At 41.9% G+C, this 13,046-nt stretch overlaps 1 protein-coding gene across 1 annotated transcript in view; it reads right to left on the bottom strand.

Annotated features, from left to right (window-relative positions):
* Positions 1–13,046, bottom strand: part of si:dkey-233k19.3 (dynein axonemal heavy chain 11) — a 48,364-nt gene that overhangs the window by 24,675 nt on the left and 10,643 nt on the right. Inside the window, exons 26-42 of the mRNA XM_058648362.1 lie at positions 12,433–12,657; positions 12,256–12,347; positions 12,038–12,164; positions 11,389–11,541; positions 11,058–11,291; positions 10,366–10,497; positions 2,653–2,813; positions 2,376–2,532; positions 2,125–2,270; positions 1,927–2,043; positions 1,706–1,844; positions 1,440–1,532; positions 1,167–1,361; positions 1,016–1,093; positions 781–913; positions 539–666; positions 81–229 (exon numbers count right to left, since the gene is read on the bottom strand). Of these exons, the coding sequence (XP_058504345.1) occupies positions 81–229; positions 539–666; positions 781–913; positions 1,016–1,093; positions 1,167–1,361; positions 1,440–1,532; positions 1,706–1,844; positions 1,927–2,043; positions 2,125–2,270; positions 2,376–2,532; positions 2,653–2,813; positions 10,366–10,497; positions 11,058–11,291; positions 11,389–11,541; positions 12,038–12,164; positions 12,256–12,347; positions 12,433–12,657 (2,459 nt within the window). The remainder of the gene's footprint in view (positions 1–80; positions 230–538; positions 667–780; positions 914–1,015; positions 1,094–1,166; positions 1,362–1,439; positions 1,533–1,705; positions 1,845–1,926; positions 2,044–2,124; positions 2,271–2,375; positions 2,533–2,652; positions 2,814–10,365; positions 10,498–11,057; positions 11,292–11,388; positions 11,542–12,037; positions 12,165–12,255; positions 12,348–12,432; positions 12,658–13,046) is intronic.

The raw sequence follows: 13,046 nt of genomic DNA, 5'->3' as shown, positions 1-13,046 counted from the left end.
AGATGATACCACATAACAGAATTTAATTTAAACATCGAAACTCTTTTAGTATTATGTGGAATAAAAATACTGCAACTCACGGATTCCAGCCCAGGTCTTGTTGGTTAACATAAAGGATTCCTGCTCTGGACACAGTGGCAGGAGTGGCTGTTTTTAAGTGACTTATTTCAAACAGCAGTCGCATAGAAGAGGTAAGTGGCACACGTTCATTACTAGCCAGAGTCAGGACCTGAAAGAAAAACATTACAAAGCGTTGTCATTTAGGTTATATAATCTATATCTAAATTTTCAAAATGGAATCAACCCAAACGATGAAGTTAACACCTTCATATTTCATCAGGCTTGGCAGACTTGTTTTAAAATATTTCAAAGGCAAAAGATAACTGTGTGTGACATGATTAATTGCTCTGGAAAAAATAGGACTCGCACTCCAGGAAGTGATTATTAAAGGAGGGGTAACAAAACATCTTTTTCTATCTATACCACCTTAGTTGCTATATGTTGTACAATAGTGTATGAGTGAACAGGAGGGAGGAACCTTGTTGTCATCCATCACTGTGTTGAGTGATTCAATCCACATTGGATCAATGTCTCCATCCAACACAATCCACTTAGGTCCTAGGTGGGAGATGTTTGCCTGCTCTCGCATCAGCAATGAAAGCAAACCTTACACACAGATTGTGGAAAACACATAACAACATCTGTTAATACCCATTATAATTTAGAGCAGATTATGTTCAAATATTGTGACTCTAGTTTAAAAACCATTACTTTGCTTACCATCTTTCCATTCTCGAGTTCCAGGATGGATGAAGCCAAACAATTCATCTCTGTCGACCGCCTTAGGATTGAGATCATTCCACACAGGCTTCCTCTTTAAGTTTGCATATGTTTTATGAAGTACTCTCAATATCTGTTAAAAATATAAACTTGATATTTGACATCTGCCTTATAAAATGAAATTGATCGTTTACTTTCAAAATGTCTCAGGGAATAAATATGTAAGCAATCTAACCTGGCTTTTCCCAGTTCCTGCATTTCCAACAACAAAGACAGAATGACGCACTGATAGAAGTTCCTCCAATTGTACCACCTGATAAAACGTAGCTGTTCAGTTAAACATTCCTTCTTTCTTATTCAAAGCACTGGTGTTTATCATATCTTACCTTTAGGATGAATGGCTCCTCAGGCTGGAGTCGCAGCTCCAGTGTGGTCTTTCGGATGGCAGTTTCAAATTCACAGCTCCTCTCTCTCTCCACCTCCAGACCTGGGAACAGGTCACCAAGAAGTCCCAAGAAGATAGTGACATCCTCAGTGACAATTTTAGGCATATTGAAGTCCCTCAGAGCACGCATCAGCACCTGTATATTAGAGTGCACTTATGTAAGACAATGTTTCTTCATATTGGAGCTGTGAAGTGACACATGCATGAAAGTAACCTGATCCTCTGGTCTAGTCTTGTCTCTTCGTCTCAGTGTCCCTGCCACAAGGAGCACTGACTTGACAGCACGCAAACCCCAATCATAGTGGTCCTAACAGAAAAAAGATTGTAAAGCTGTGGACTTTCACCATAAATCATGTCATACAAAGTACTACAAGGAATTGAATGGTTTCATGTATCACTGAACTCCTGAGGTACAGCTGAAATGATTCATTGTGGATGTATTAAGAAATGTAGCAATGCTAATGAAAACACTTCCCCTACCTGCCTGGAGAGCAGTTCTTTGCAGAGGGTGTACAGAGTGATGAACTTCCGGGCTAAAAGCTTGGCAAAACGAAAGCCCTCTGCCACCAACATTATCTCACAGATAAGCTCAGTGTCAGGCACCACCATGGCACAGGGTCTATAGACAGAAACAATTCAGACAATGAAATCCATGTTGAATGAAAACACAGGGTTGGGTAAGTAGCTGTATCTTTTTCCACCTGAAAAGAGCCTTGAGGTTCTCAGGTAGCTCTGTTCTGCCTGCATAGCCCGGGTTCATGGTGATAAAAATCCCCACAGAAGGCTTTATGACAATGTCTTTGTCCAGAAACAGGAACCTGTGAGGTTTCAAAATGTGTTGTTAATGTGTATGCTGTTACAAAATTTAACAGTGCAAGCAATAAACTTCAATTTCTTACCTTTTCTTTTTTGAGCGAATGGCGTCCTGTATTGTTTTGACCTGCACTGCTACGACTGACAGAACATCCACAGCAATACGGTTGAACTCATCAAAGCAGCCCCATGCTCCAGTCTGGGCCAGTCCCTTGTAGATATTTCCAATTGACTGAACATTTAAAAAAAAAGATTAGATGTTTACTTACTGAACCATCTAATCAAGACCTGAACTCAGTGAAATAAATCATTAAAAAGTGGCTGTTGAATTTCCAACCTTGTAGTCCATCTGTTCAGAACAATTGAAGATGTATACCATGATGCCCATGGCCCTACCAAGATCCTTGGTGGTCTCAGTCTTCCCTGTTCCAGCAGGACCTGCTGGGGCTCCGCTCATGGTCAGATGGAGTGACTGAGTCAAAGTAATGTAGCACCTACACTTGGCAATACCCACAGAGAAACACACACATGCTGGTTACGAATACTGGATTTCAGTAAATGTGCTCAAATATTACACACATGCTGAAAACTGATACACAGAATAACAGAGTTACCGGTCTGTGAGAGGAGTGATGACGAGACGTGGTGTATTCCCAAGATACTCATAAGAGTAAAGGAACTGAGCATCGCATATGTTAACATAGCAGTGGCGCTGCTGCTCATTCCAGCAATGCCGAAGCTGGGAGAGCCACTGGAAGGCCTGTGAGGTGGTAACCTGTAAACACAGACAGCTGCTATAAAACTATATCAAAGCGATTATCCATCACCATAGACCCAGAACATGTGAGAATCTAATTGTGGTTAAAGAAATGATTTTAACTACTGAATATTGACTATTTTATAATTCAGATTTATTTTTCATATTAGATGAATTATTTAGACTGAGTTTGAGAAACCTTATATCTCTTAGGGCTGCCACACAACATCGATAATTTGATACTCATCAATACTTGTAGCATTAGCAAGATTAGATACTCATTTGCACTAGTATTGATACCAACAGTGCAATTGTCTGAAAAGTTACCAGTGTCATTTTAGAGGATAATAATTAGGGTTCGAGCAACAAGGTTGCAAGAAACCTATTGAAACTGGAAGGATTATTATTATTAGGGTTCGAGCAACAAGGTTGCAAGAAACCTATTGAAACTGAAAGGATTATTATTAGGGTTCGAGCAACAAGGTTGCAAGAACCCTATTGAAACTGGAAGGATTATTATTATTATTATTATTATTATTCTTATTATTCCTTAAAGTAAATCGCCTTTTTGAGGCCTTTCCCATACCCCAAAACTCACCAATTTTTGTGACCGCATCAATCGTGGTGTAAATTTACGTCTGAAAAAGGTTCGGGGAATGTGCGTTGAAAATTGAATGTGGGAGGGGCCAATAAGTGCGGCGCCACCTGTCCAAATTCACCATGACCAACACAAATATCGCACATGCACGAAATTCGGTACACATGTGTAGAAGGTCGGGATGAAGAAAAAATTACACTATGACCATGATCCAAACCCAACAGGAAATCCGCCATCTTGGGTTGATTGGCCATTTTTGGGCGATTTTGGCGAATTCGCAGCAATGGTATTTGAACTAACTCCTCCTAGAGTTTTCGTGCGATCACCTTCAAACTTGGTGAGGTCCCTGTGGACCAGTTGAGGAGCTCACGGTATCAAAAGTTTTTTCAAATGTCACATGGCGCACGAGATAGGGGGCGGCAAAGTTTGTGATGATTCTGATGTTTCGCATCAGAAAAACAAAACTCTTATAACTTTGCGATGGAAGGTCCGATCCGAACCAAACTTGCTACCATTGATGATGGGCCATGGCTGAAGACGTCTATGAAAAAACGGTGAAGTTTGAAAACAGCGCCTCCTTGTGGTGAAAGAAAATACACAAAAAAAAAGTTTTTTTACGATTTCGGGAATAACTTTTACACAAATAATCGTACCGCACTGAAAATTGGTGACAACAGTCAAAACACATGGTAGATGATGCGTGATCAATATGACAACAAATCGTTTAACGGTGTTGCCATGGCAACGACGCAAAGTCGGATTTTTGGGACAAAAAATCAAACTGCTACAACTTCGTGAATCCTGGTCCGATCTGAACCAAACTTGCTAGGATTGATGATAGTCCGGCCCTTAAGACGTCTATATGAAAATATTAAATTTCGAAAACAGCGCCCCCTGGTGACAGCAGACAATATGACAGCTTGTATTTCAATTATCTCCTCCTAGAGCTTTTGTGCGATCACCTTCAAACTTGGTGAGATCAATGTGGACGAGTTGAGCATCAAAAGTTATCAAAAGCTTTTTAAAATATTGTATGGCGTACGAGATAGGGGGCGCCAAAATTGGAGATAATAATAATTTTTCATAACAGACAATGAAACTCTTATAACTTCGCGATGGAAGGTCTGATCCCAACCAAACTTGCTATAGTTGATGCTGGTTAGTTGCTGAAGACGACTATGTTGCTGAAACGGTACATTTTGAAAACAGCGCCTCCTGGTGGTGGTAGAAAATTCTAAAAAAACAAACTGTTACAACTTTGCCAATCCTGGTCCGATCTGAACCAAACTTGCAAGGATTGATGACAGTCCGGCCCTGAACACGTCTATATGAAAATATTCATTTTCAAATACAGCGCCCCCTGGTGACAGCAGACAGAATTACGTTTATAGTTTTTGATGCTGCTCCAACAGGGATTGTTGTATCCACTTGAAACTTAGTATGTGGGACCCCAGACCCTTCTGGAACATGTCCGTAAAAGGTCACCTCCCTACAGGAAGTGGAACGCCCGAAACAGGAAGTAAAGTCTTACATTGTCCGATTGACACGAAACTAGATATGTGAGTTACCGGACCTTCCCTGAACATGTTTACGGAGACGCCGTTGACCGAACAGGAAGTCGGCCATTTTAAACAGGAAGTGCCTTCTAACTTTGCCGTACATTGTCCGATATGCACAAAACCTTATATGTGACACCAGGGACCTGTCCTGAGCATGTACGTAAAAGGTCACCTCCCTACAGGAAGTGGAACACCCGAAACAGGAAGTAAAGTCTTACATTGTCCGATTGACACAAAACTAGATATGTGAGTTACGGGACCTTTCCTGAACATGTTTCCAGAGACGAACAGGAAGTTGGCCATTTTAAACAGGAAGTGCCCTCTAACTTTGTCGTACGTTGTCCGATTTGCACGAAACCTTTTATGTGACACCAGGGACCTGTCCTGAGCATGTCTGCAAGAGATGACCTCCTAACAGGAAGTGGAATGTCCGAAACAGGAAGTAAACTCTAAGATTATCCGATCTGCACAAAACTTGATATGTAAGACAAGGGAAGTTCCCTGAACACGTTCACGGACACGCACTTGACCGAACAGGAAGTCTGCCATTTTAAACAGGAAGTGCCCTATAACTTTGCCATACGTTGCCCGATCCCCCACGAAATTTGGCACGACATGCGCGGGGACGCCGCTGAAAATAACTAGTACTGAAAATAACTAGTACTGAAAATAACTAGTACTGAAAATAACTAGTACCGCGCGCGGTGAATGAACGGGTGAGAGCGCGAGGCACGCGGGGAGCCGTGGCACACGGCGACCCGCGTGGGTCGGCTCGAACCCGTTCAGAACCGCGCGCGGTACTAGTTATTTTCATTATTCTTATTATTCCCCCAAATGAATTGCCTTTTTGAGGCCTTTCCCATACCCCAAAACTCACCAATTTTTGTGACCGCATCAATCCTGGTGTAAATTTACGTCTGAAAAAGGTTCGGGGAATGTGCGTCGAAAATTGAATGTGGGAGGGGCCAATAAGTGCGGCGCCACCTGTCCAAATTCACCATGACCAACACAAATATCGCACATGCACGAAATTCGGTACACATGTGTAGTGGGTCAGGATGAAGAAAAAATTACATTATGACCATGATCCAAACCCAACAGGAAAGCCGCCATCTTGGGTTGATTGGCGATTTTTTGGCGATTTTGGCGAATTCGCAGCAATGGTATTTGAACTAACTCCTCCTAGAGTTTTTGTGCGATCATCTTCAAACTTGGTGAGGTCCCTGTGGACCAGTTGAGGAGCTCACGGTATCAAAAGTTTTTTCAAATGTCGCACGGTGCACGAGATAGGGGGCGGCAAAGTTCGTGATGATTCTGATGTTTCGCATCAGAAAAACAAAACTCTTATAACTTCGCGATGGAAGGTCCGATCCGAACCAAACTTGCTACCATTGATGATGGGCCATGGCTGAAGACGTCTACGAAAAAATGGTGAAGTTTGAAAAGAGCGCCTCCTTGTGGTGAAAGAAAATACACAAAAAAAAAGTTTTTTTACGATTTCGGGAATAACTTTTACACAAATAAACGTACCGCACTCAAAATTGGTGACAACAGTCAAAACACATGGTAGATGATGCGTGATCAATATGACGACAAATCGTTTAACGGTGTTGCCATGGCAATGACGCAAAGTCAGATTTTTGGGACAAAAAATCAAACTGCTACAACTTCGCGAATCCTGGTCCGATCTGAACCAAACTTGCTAGGATTGATGATAGTCCGGCCCTAAAGACGTCTATATGAAAATATTAAATTTCGAAAACAGCGCCCCCTGGTGACAGCAGACAATATGACAGCTTGTATTTCAATTATCTCCTCCTAGAGCTTTTGTGCGATCACCTTCAAACTTGGTGAGATCAATGTGGACGAGTTGAGCATCAAAAGTTATCAAAAGCTTTTTAAAATATTGTATGGCGTACGAGATAGGGGGCGCCAAAATTGGAGATAATAATAATTTTTCACAACAGACAATGAAACTCTTATAACTTCGCGATGGAAGGTCTGATCGCAACCAAACTTACTGTAGTTGATGATGGTTAGTTCCTGAATATGACTATGTTGCTGAAACGGTACATTTTGAAAACAGCGCCTCCTGGTGGTGGTAGAAAATTCTAAAAAAACAAACTGTTACAACTTTGCCAATTCTGGTCCGATCTGAACCAAACTTGCAAGGATTGATGACAGTCCTGCCCTGAACACGTCTATATGAAAATATTCATTTTCAAATACAGCGCCCCCTGGTGACAGCAGACAGAATTACATTTATAGTTTTTGATGCTGCTCCAACAGGGATTGTTGTATCCACTTGAAACTTAGTATGTGGGACCCCAGACCCTTCCTCAACATGTCCGTAAAAGGTCACCTCCCTACAGGAAGTGGAACGCCTGAAACAGGAAGTAAAGTCTTACATTGTCCGATTGACACGAAACTAGATATGTGAGTTACTGGACCTTCCCTGAACATGTTTCCGGAGACGAACAGGAAGTCGGCCATTTTAAACAGGAAGTGCCCTCTAACTTTGCCATACGTTGCCTGATCCCCCTCGAAATTTGGAACGACATGCGCGGGGACGCCGCTGAAAATAACTAGTACTGAAAATAACTAGTACTGAAAATAACTAGTACCGCGCGCGGTGAATGAACGGGTGAGAGCACGAGGCACGCGGGGAGCCGTGGCACACGGCGACCCGCGTGGGTCGGCTCGAACCCGTTCAGAACCGCGCGCGGTACTAGTTATTTTTATTATTATTATTCTTATTATTCCCCCAAATGAATTGCCTTTTTGAGGCCTTTCCCATACCCCAAAACTCACCAATTTTTGTGACCGCATCAATCCTGGTGTAAATTTACGTCTGAAAAAGGTTCGGGGAATGTGCGTCGAAAATTGAATGTGGGAGGGGCCAATAAGTGCGGCGCCACCTGTCCAAATTCACCATGACCAACACAAATATCGCACATGCACGAAATTCGGTACACATGTGTAGTGGGTCAGGATGAAGAAAAAATTACATTATGACCATGATCCAAACCCAACAGGAAATCCGCCATCTTGGGTTGATTGGCGATTTTTTGGCGATTTTGGCGAATTCGCAGCAATGGTATTTGAACCAACTCCTCCTAGAGTTTTCGTGCGATCACCTTCAAACTTGGTGAGGTCCCTGTGGACCAGTTGAGGAGCTCACGGTATCAAAAGTTTTTTCAAATGTCGCACGGCGCACGAGATAGGGGGCGGCAAAGTTCGTGATGATTCTGATGTTTCGCATCAGAAAAACAAAACTCTTATAACTTTGCGATGGAAGGTCCGATCCGAACCAAACTTGCTATGATTGATGATGGGCCATGGCTGAAGACGTCTATGAAAAAACAGTGAAGTTTGAAAACAGCGCCTCCTTGTGGTGAAAGAAAATACACAAAAAAAAAGTTTTTTTACGATTTCGGGAATAACTTTTACACAGATAATCGTACCGCACTCAAAATTGGTGACAACAGTCAAAACACATGGTAGACGATGCGTGATCAATATGATGACAAATCGTTTAACGGTGTTGCCATGGCAACGACGCAAAGTCGGATTTTTGGGACAAAAAATCAAACTGCTACAACTTCGTGAATCCTGGTCCGATCTGAACCAAACTTGCTAGGATTGATGATAGTCCGGCCCTAAAGACGTCTATATGAAAATATTTAATTTCGAAAACAGCGCCCCCTGGTGACAGCAGACAATATGACAGCTTGTATTTCAATTATCTCCTCCTAGAGCTTTTGTGCGATCACCTTCAAACTTGGTGAGATCAATGTGGACGAGTTGAGCATCAAAAGTTATCAAAAGCTTTTTAAAATATTGTATGGCGTACGAGATAGGGGGCGCCAAAATTGGAGATAATAATAATTTTTCATAACAGACAATGAAACTCTTATAACTTCGCGATGGAAGGTCTGATCCCAACCAAACTTGCTACAGTTGATGATGGTTAGTTGCTGAAGACGACCATGTTGCTGAAACGGTACATTTTGAAAACAGCGCCTCCTGGTGGTGGTAGAAAATTCTAAAAAAACAAACTGTTACAACTTTGCCAATCCTGGTCCGATCTGAACCAAACTTGCAAGGATTGATGACAGTCCGGCCCTGAACACGTCTATATGAAAATATTCATTTTCAAATACAGCGCCCCCTGGTGACAGCAGACAGAATTACATTTATAGTTTTTGATGCTGCTCCAACAGGGATTGTTGTATCCACTTGAAACTTAGTATGTGGGACCCCAGACCCTTCCTCAACATGTCCGTAAAAGGTCACCTCCCTACAGGAAGTGGAACGCCCGAAACAGGAAGTAAAGTCTTACATTGTCCGATTGACACGAAACTAGATATGTGAGTTACTGGACCTTCCCTGAACATGTTTACGGAGACGCTGTTGACCGAACAGGAAGTCGTCCATTTAAACAGGAAGTGCCCTCTAACTTTGCCGTACGTTGTCCGATCTGCACAAAACCTTATATGTGACACCAGGGACCTGTCCTGAGCATGTCCGTAAAAGGTCACCTCCCTACAGGAAGTGGAACGCCCGAAACAGGAAGTAAAGTCTTACATTGTCCGATTGACACGAAACTAGATATGTGAGTTACGGGACCGTCCCTGAACATGTTTCCAGAGACAAACAGGAAGTTGGCCATTTTATACAGGAAGTGCCCTCTAACTTTGCCGTACGTTGTCCGATTTGCACGAAAGCTTATATGTGACACCAGGGACCTGTCCTGAGCATGTCTGCAAAAGATGACCTCCCAACAGGAAGTGGAATGCCCGAAACAGGAAGTAAACTCTAAGATTGTCCGATCTGAACAAAACTTGATATGTAAGACAAGGGAACTTCCCTGAACTCGTTAACGGACGCGCATTTGACCGAACAGGAAGTCAGCCATTTTAAACAGGAAGTGCCCTATAACTTTGCCATACGTTGCCCGATTCCCCCCGAAATTTGGATCGACATGCGCGGGGACGCCGTTGAAAATAACTAGTACTGAAAATAACTAGTACTGAAAATAACTAGTACCGCGCGCGGTGAATGAACGGGTGAGAGCGCGAGGCACGCGGGGAGCCGTGGCACACGGCGACCCGCGTGGGTCGGCTCGAACCCGTTCAGAACCGCGCGCGGTACTAGTTATTCTTATTATTCTTATTCTTTATGTTTCTCTTATAATGCCAGATTTAAGATGAGAAAAATTGACCAGCAACAAGACAAACACTGGCGGACTAATTTACTGACTCTTTTTGATCAGCTAGGAAAATATGGTGCCAAGTCACCAGAAGCACATACAAGAAATATTTACATTTAAATGATATTGTATTTTTTTGTATCTCAGACCACTTAAAATGTGTTGGAGGGTTAGGGTATACATTATGGAAGTTGTGTTAACCTTGAGCCTAATGAGGTTGGTGACAACATCTCTAGCATGGACATCAATCGTGCATATCGTCATGATCTTCTGTCTGTTGCTCCAGCTCAGCTCTCCCAGTAGCAAGCTAATCAATGAGTTGAGCTGAGAAACCTGAAACATTAAAGAAAAACTGATGCAGGAACTATACATATGTAATATGATGACTCAATTGGAAATAACACAACACATATGTTAACAAATAACAGACAGATGCAATATAAACATGGACCTTGCAGAAAATGTGACAGACACAGTGGTGTAAAATAATCAAGGACTGGGACTAAAACATCAGTAGCTGTCTTGCATTTGTCACTGGGCCTGTATAACAGCAGATCCAATCAGTACAGTGCACCGGGTTGAAGGGTGAGAGAGATTATTCAAACAGCAGCCAAGGACATGTTAACCTAAAAAGTGCTGATGAACTGTCAAGAATGATAATACCACCACAAGGCTACATAAAGGTCTCGTCTCGTATGTGTACAGGATATGTGTATGTGTTTGGGCATGAACAATTGTATTCCTATTGTTTTGAAGACCAATTTTGGTTCGAAACCATCTCGTTTGAATGCTAAAATCAAGGTTATGACTTGATTTGAATTGATTTTATCGTTAATGTTAGGGTAAGAGGCTGGGCTGTGTGTGCATGAATGTGTAACACATGCAATGCAAACCTGTTTCTTGTTGTAGTCCTTTAGTGCAGAATCATAGCCTTCCTCCAGCCTTTTAAATACAAGCTCCATATCGTTGCTCCACCAGATCTGGGATCCAGTGAGAGCCACTTGAGCAGGGAAGTCAAGAATCCACTGTTCTCTGGGCTTGTCCTCATACACAGACACCGCTTCAGAGAGGTGACACCTAACATTGTCCTTCATAGACTCTTCAAGACATGTAAGCCATGCTTCCACCTAATAAAGAGTATTCCAACCATAAATTCATCAGTTTATTGAGGTGATAGATAATTAAAGTTATCTGAAAACTATGAATGTATGTGTAGAGTCTTACTGGTCCATAACAGCGACATTCAGTCTGGAATTGGACATATTCCCTCTCTCTGCTGTACATTCCCACGGCATTTTTAGGGTTGTCCAAATGTTCACTCTCTGCAAACTCCAGATCTGACATGTTGTCAAACAACTTTGAGAGGTGGACAACTGCCTGCGAAAAAAAAATCAGTCATTACACGTTTCATGGCAAATGTAATAACAATAGAGATACAACATATAAAATGGGCTACAGATTAGATATGCAACTAGAGATTAAATTGGGTTCTGCAATCCAAATGAAAAATATTGGAGAGCATTGTTTCCCACCTCCCTTCTTCCCTAGAGACTTGATATTGCCAGAGTTTGAGGAACCAATCCCACACAGACAGAACTATAAGGAGCTTCATTTATATCCCTTTTCCACAACATGAACATAAACTGAATTTGTAGGCTGTAAATTGCCTTGTGAATAAACAGTCTGTACTGTTGTTATCAGTAAAACTAGTAATTCAATTTAACACGTTTCCTTCATCTCTGATGACTTATCATGGCAATTTTATGACTTAACAGAATACATTTCCTCCACATGAAGCTCACAGGGGCTGCTCCTTAAATACAGCTCCTTTAAAAATAATATTATACTGAAAACATATTCCCCATCAGTGCACCTCTTTGGGACGACTTCCTTTAGAGAGGATGTCAAACAGGTCTGCAGATGAAATAAAGTAGAATCGTGGAAAGGCTAGCCTCTTTGTCTCCAAGTATTCAGCAAGAGCTTTTTCACACAATGACAGCCTGTGAGAAAGAAGATACCAGAAGAGCAGTTATAAAACCTTTGAACTGAAAACAGTGTCGTTAAAAGTCAGATATCAAACTAAGCATTGACCTTTTTTGTAGATCTTCCAACTTCTCAAATAGATGAGGTTTGTTGGTGGCCTCAATAACATTCTTGGTTTTGGCACTATCCAACATTAGTTCCTAAATGAAAACAGTTCTCAATGTTCAATATTTTGAGCATGAGAGAATTTACAATCCTGCTTGACTGGTATGTGTTAGTGCAGACCTTGAATTCTCTGTCAATGACTTGGAACCTGTGTGCATCTGTGGGCAGCTGTTGGCAGATGTCATCACAGCCTTTAAAGATGCTTTCCAGGTAAGTCCATGTCCTTTGGACCCCCATCCAAACCATTAGCACAGAGTCAGCCACAGTTAGCTGCTTTTGTAGTTCCAACACCTGGATCAGGAAGTGATTTACATGCTTGCTCTGAAAGACACTCTGAAGCTGAACCTTGAGGATGAGAACATAGAAACATTAACACATATTTTCTTAAGGTTTTGGTCTGAAGCAAAACTCAAACAAAACTAACACCTGATTGGAGATATTTCTTGATTTCCAGACATCATAACATCTGTCAGTTTAATTTCCACCCACATTCAACCTCATTAGCATGTCATGCAATAAAAAAGTGTGGGATGTAACAGTCTTTTTATACAAAGACAGACACACTAAAGTGTCATGACTTCTAATTGCTGGCTATAACCCCTTTGGTCCGATACATCTGCTGTACAAGTACAAAGACTGCCACAGTGCAACAATGGCCTGTGTCCTACAGCAGCAATAAATCTAGGGGACTCAATAGGGACCTCTCTCCCCACAGCTGTGCTGTTTGACAGTCA

Source organism: Solea solea, chromosome 13 (genome assembly GCF_958295425.1).
Source record: "Solea solea chromosome 13, fSolSol10.1, whole genome shotgun sequence".
Taxonomy (NCBI): domain Eukaryota; kingdom Metazoa; phylum Chordata; class Actinopteri; order Pleuronectiformes; family Soleidae; genus Solea; species Solea solea.
This window is presented reverse-complemented; position numbering and strand designations above follow the sequence as displayed.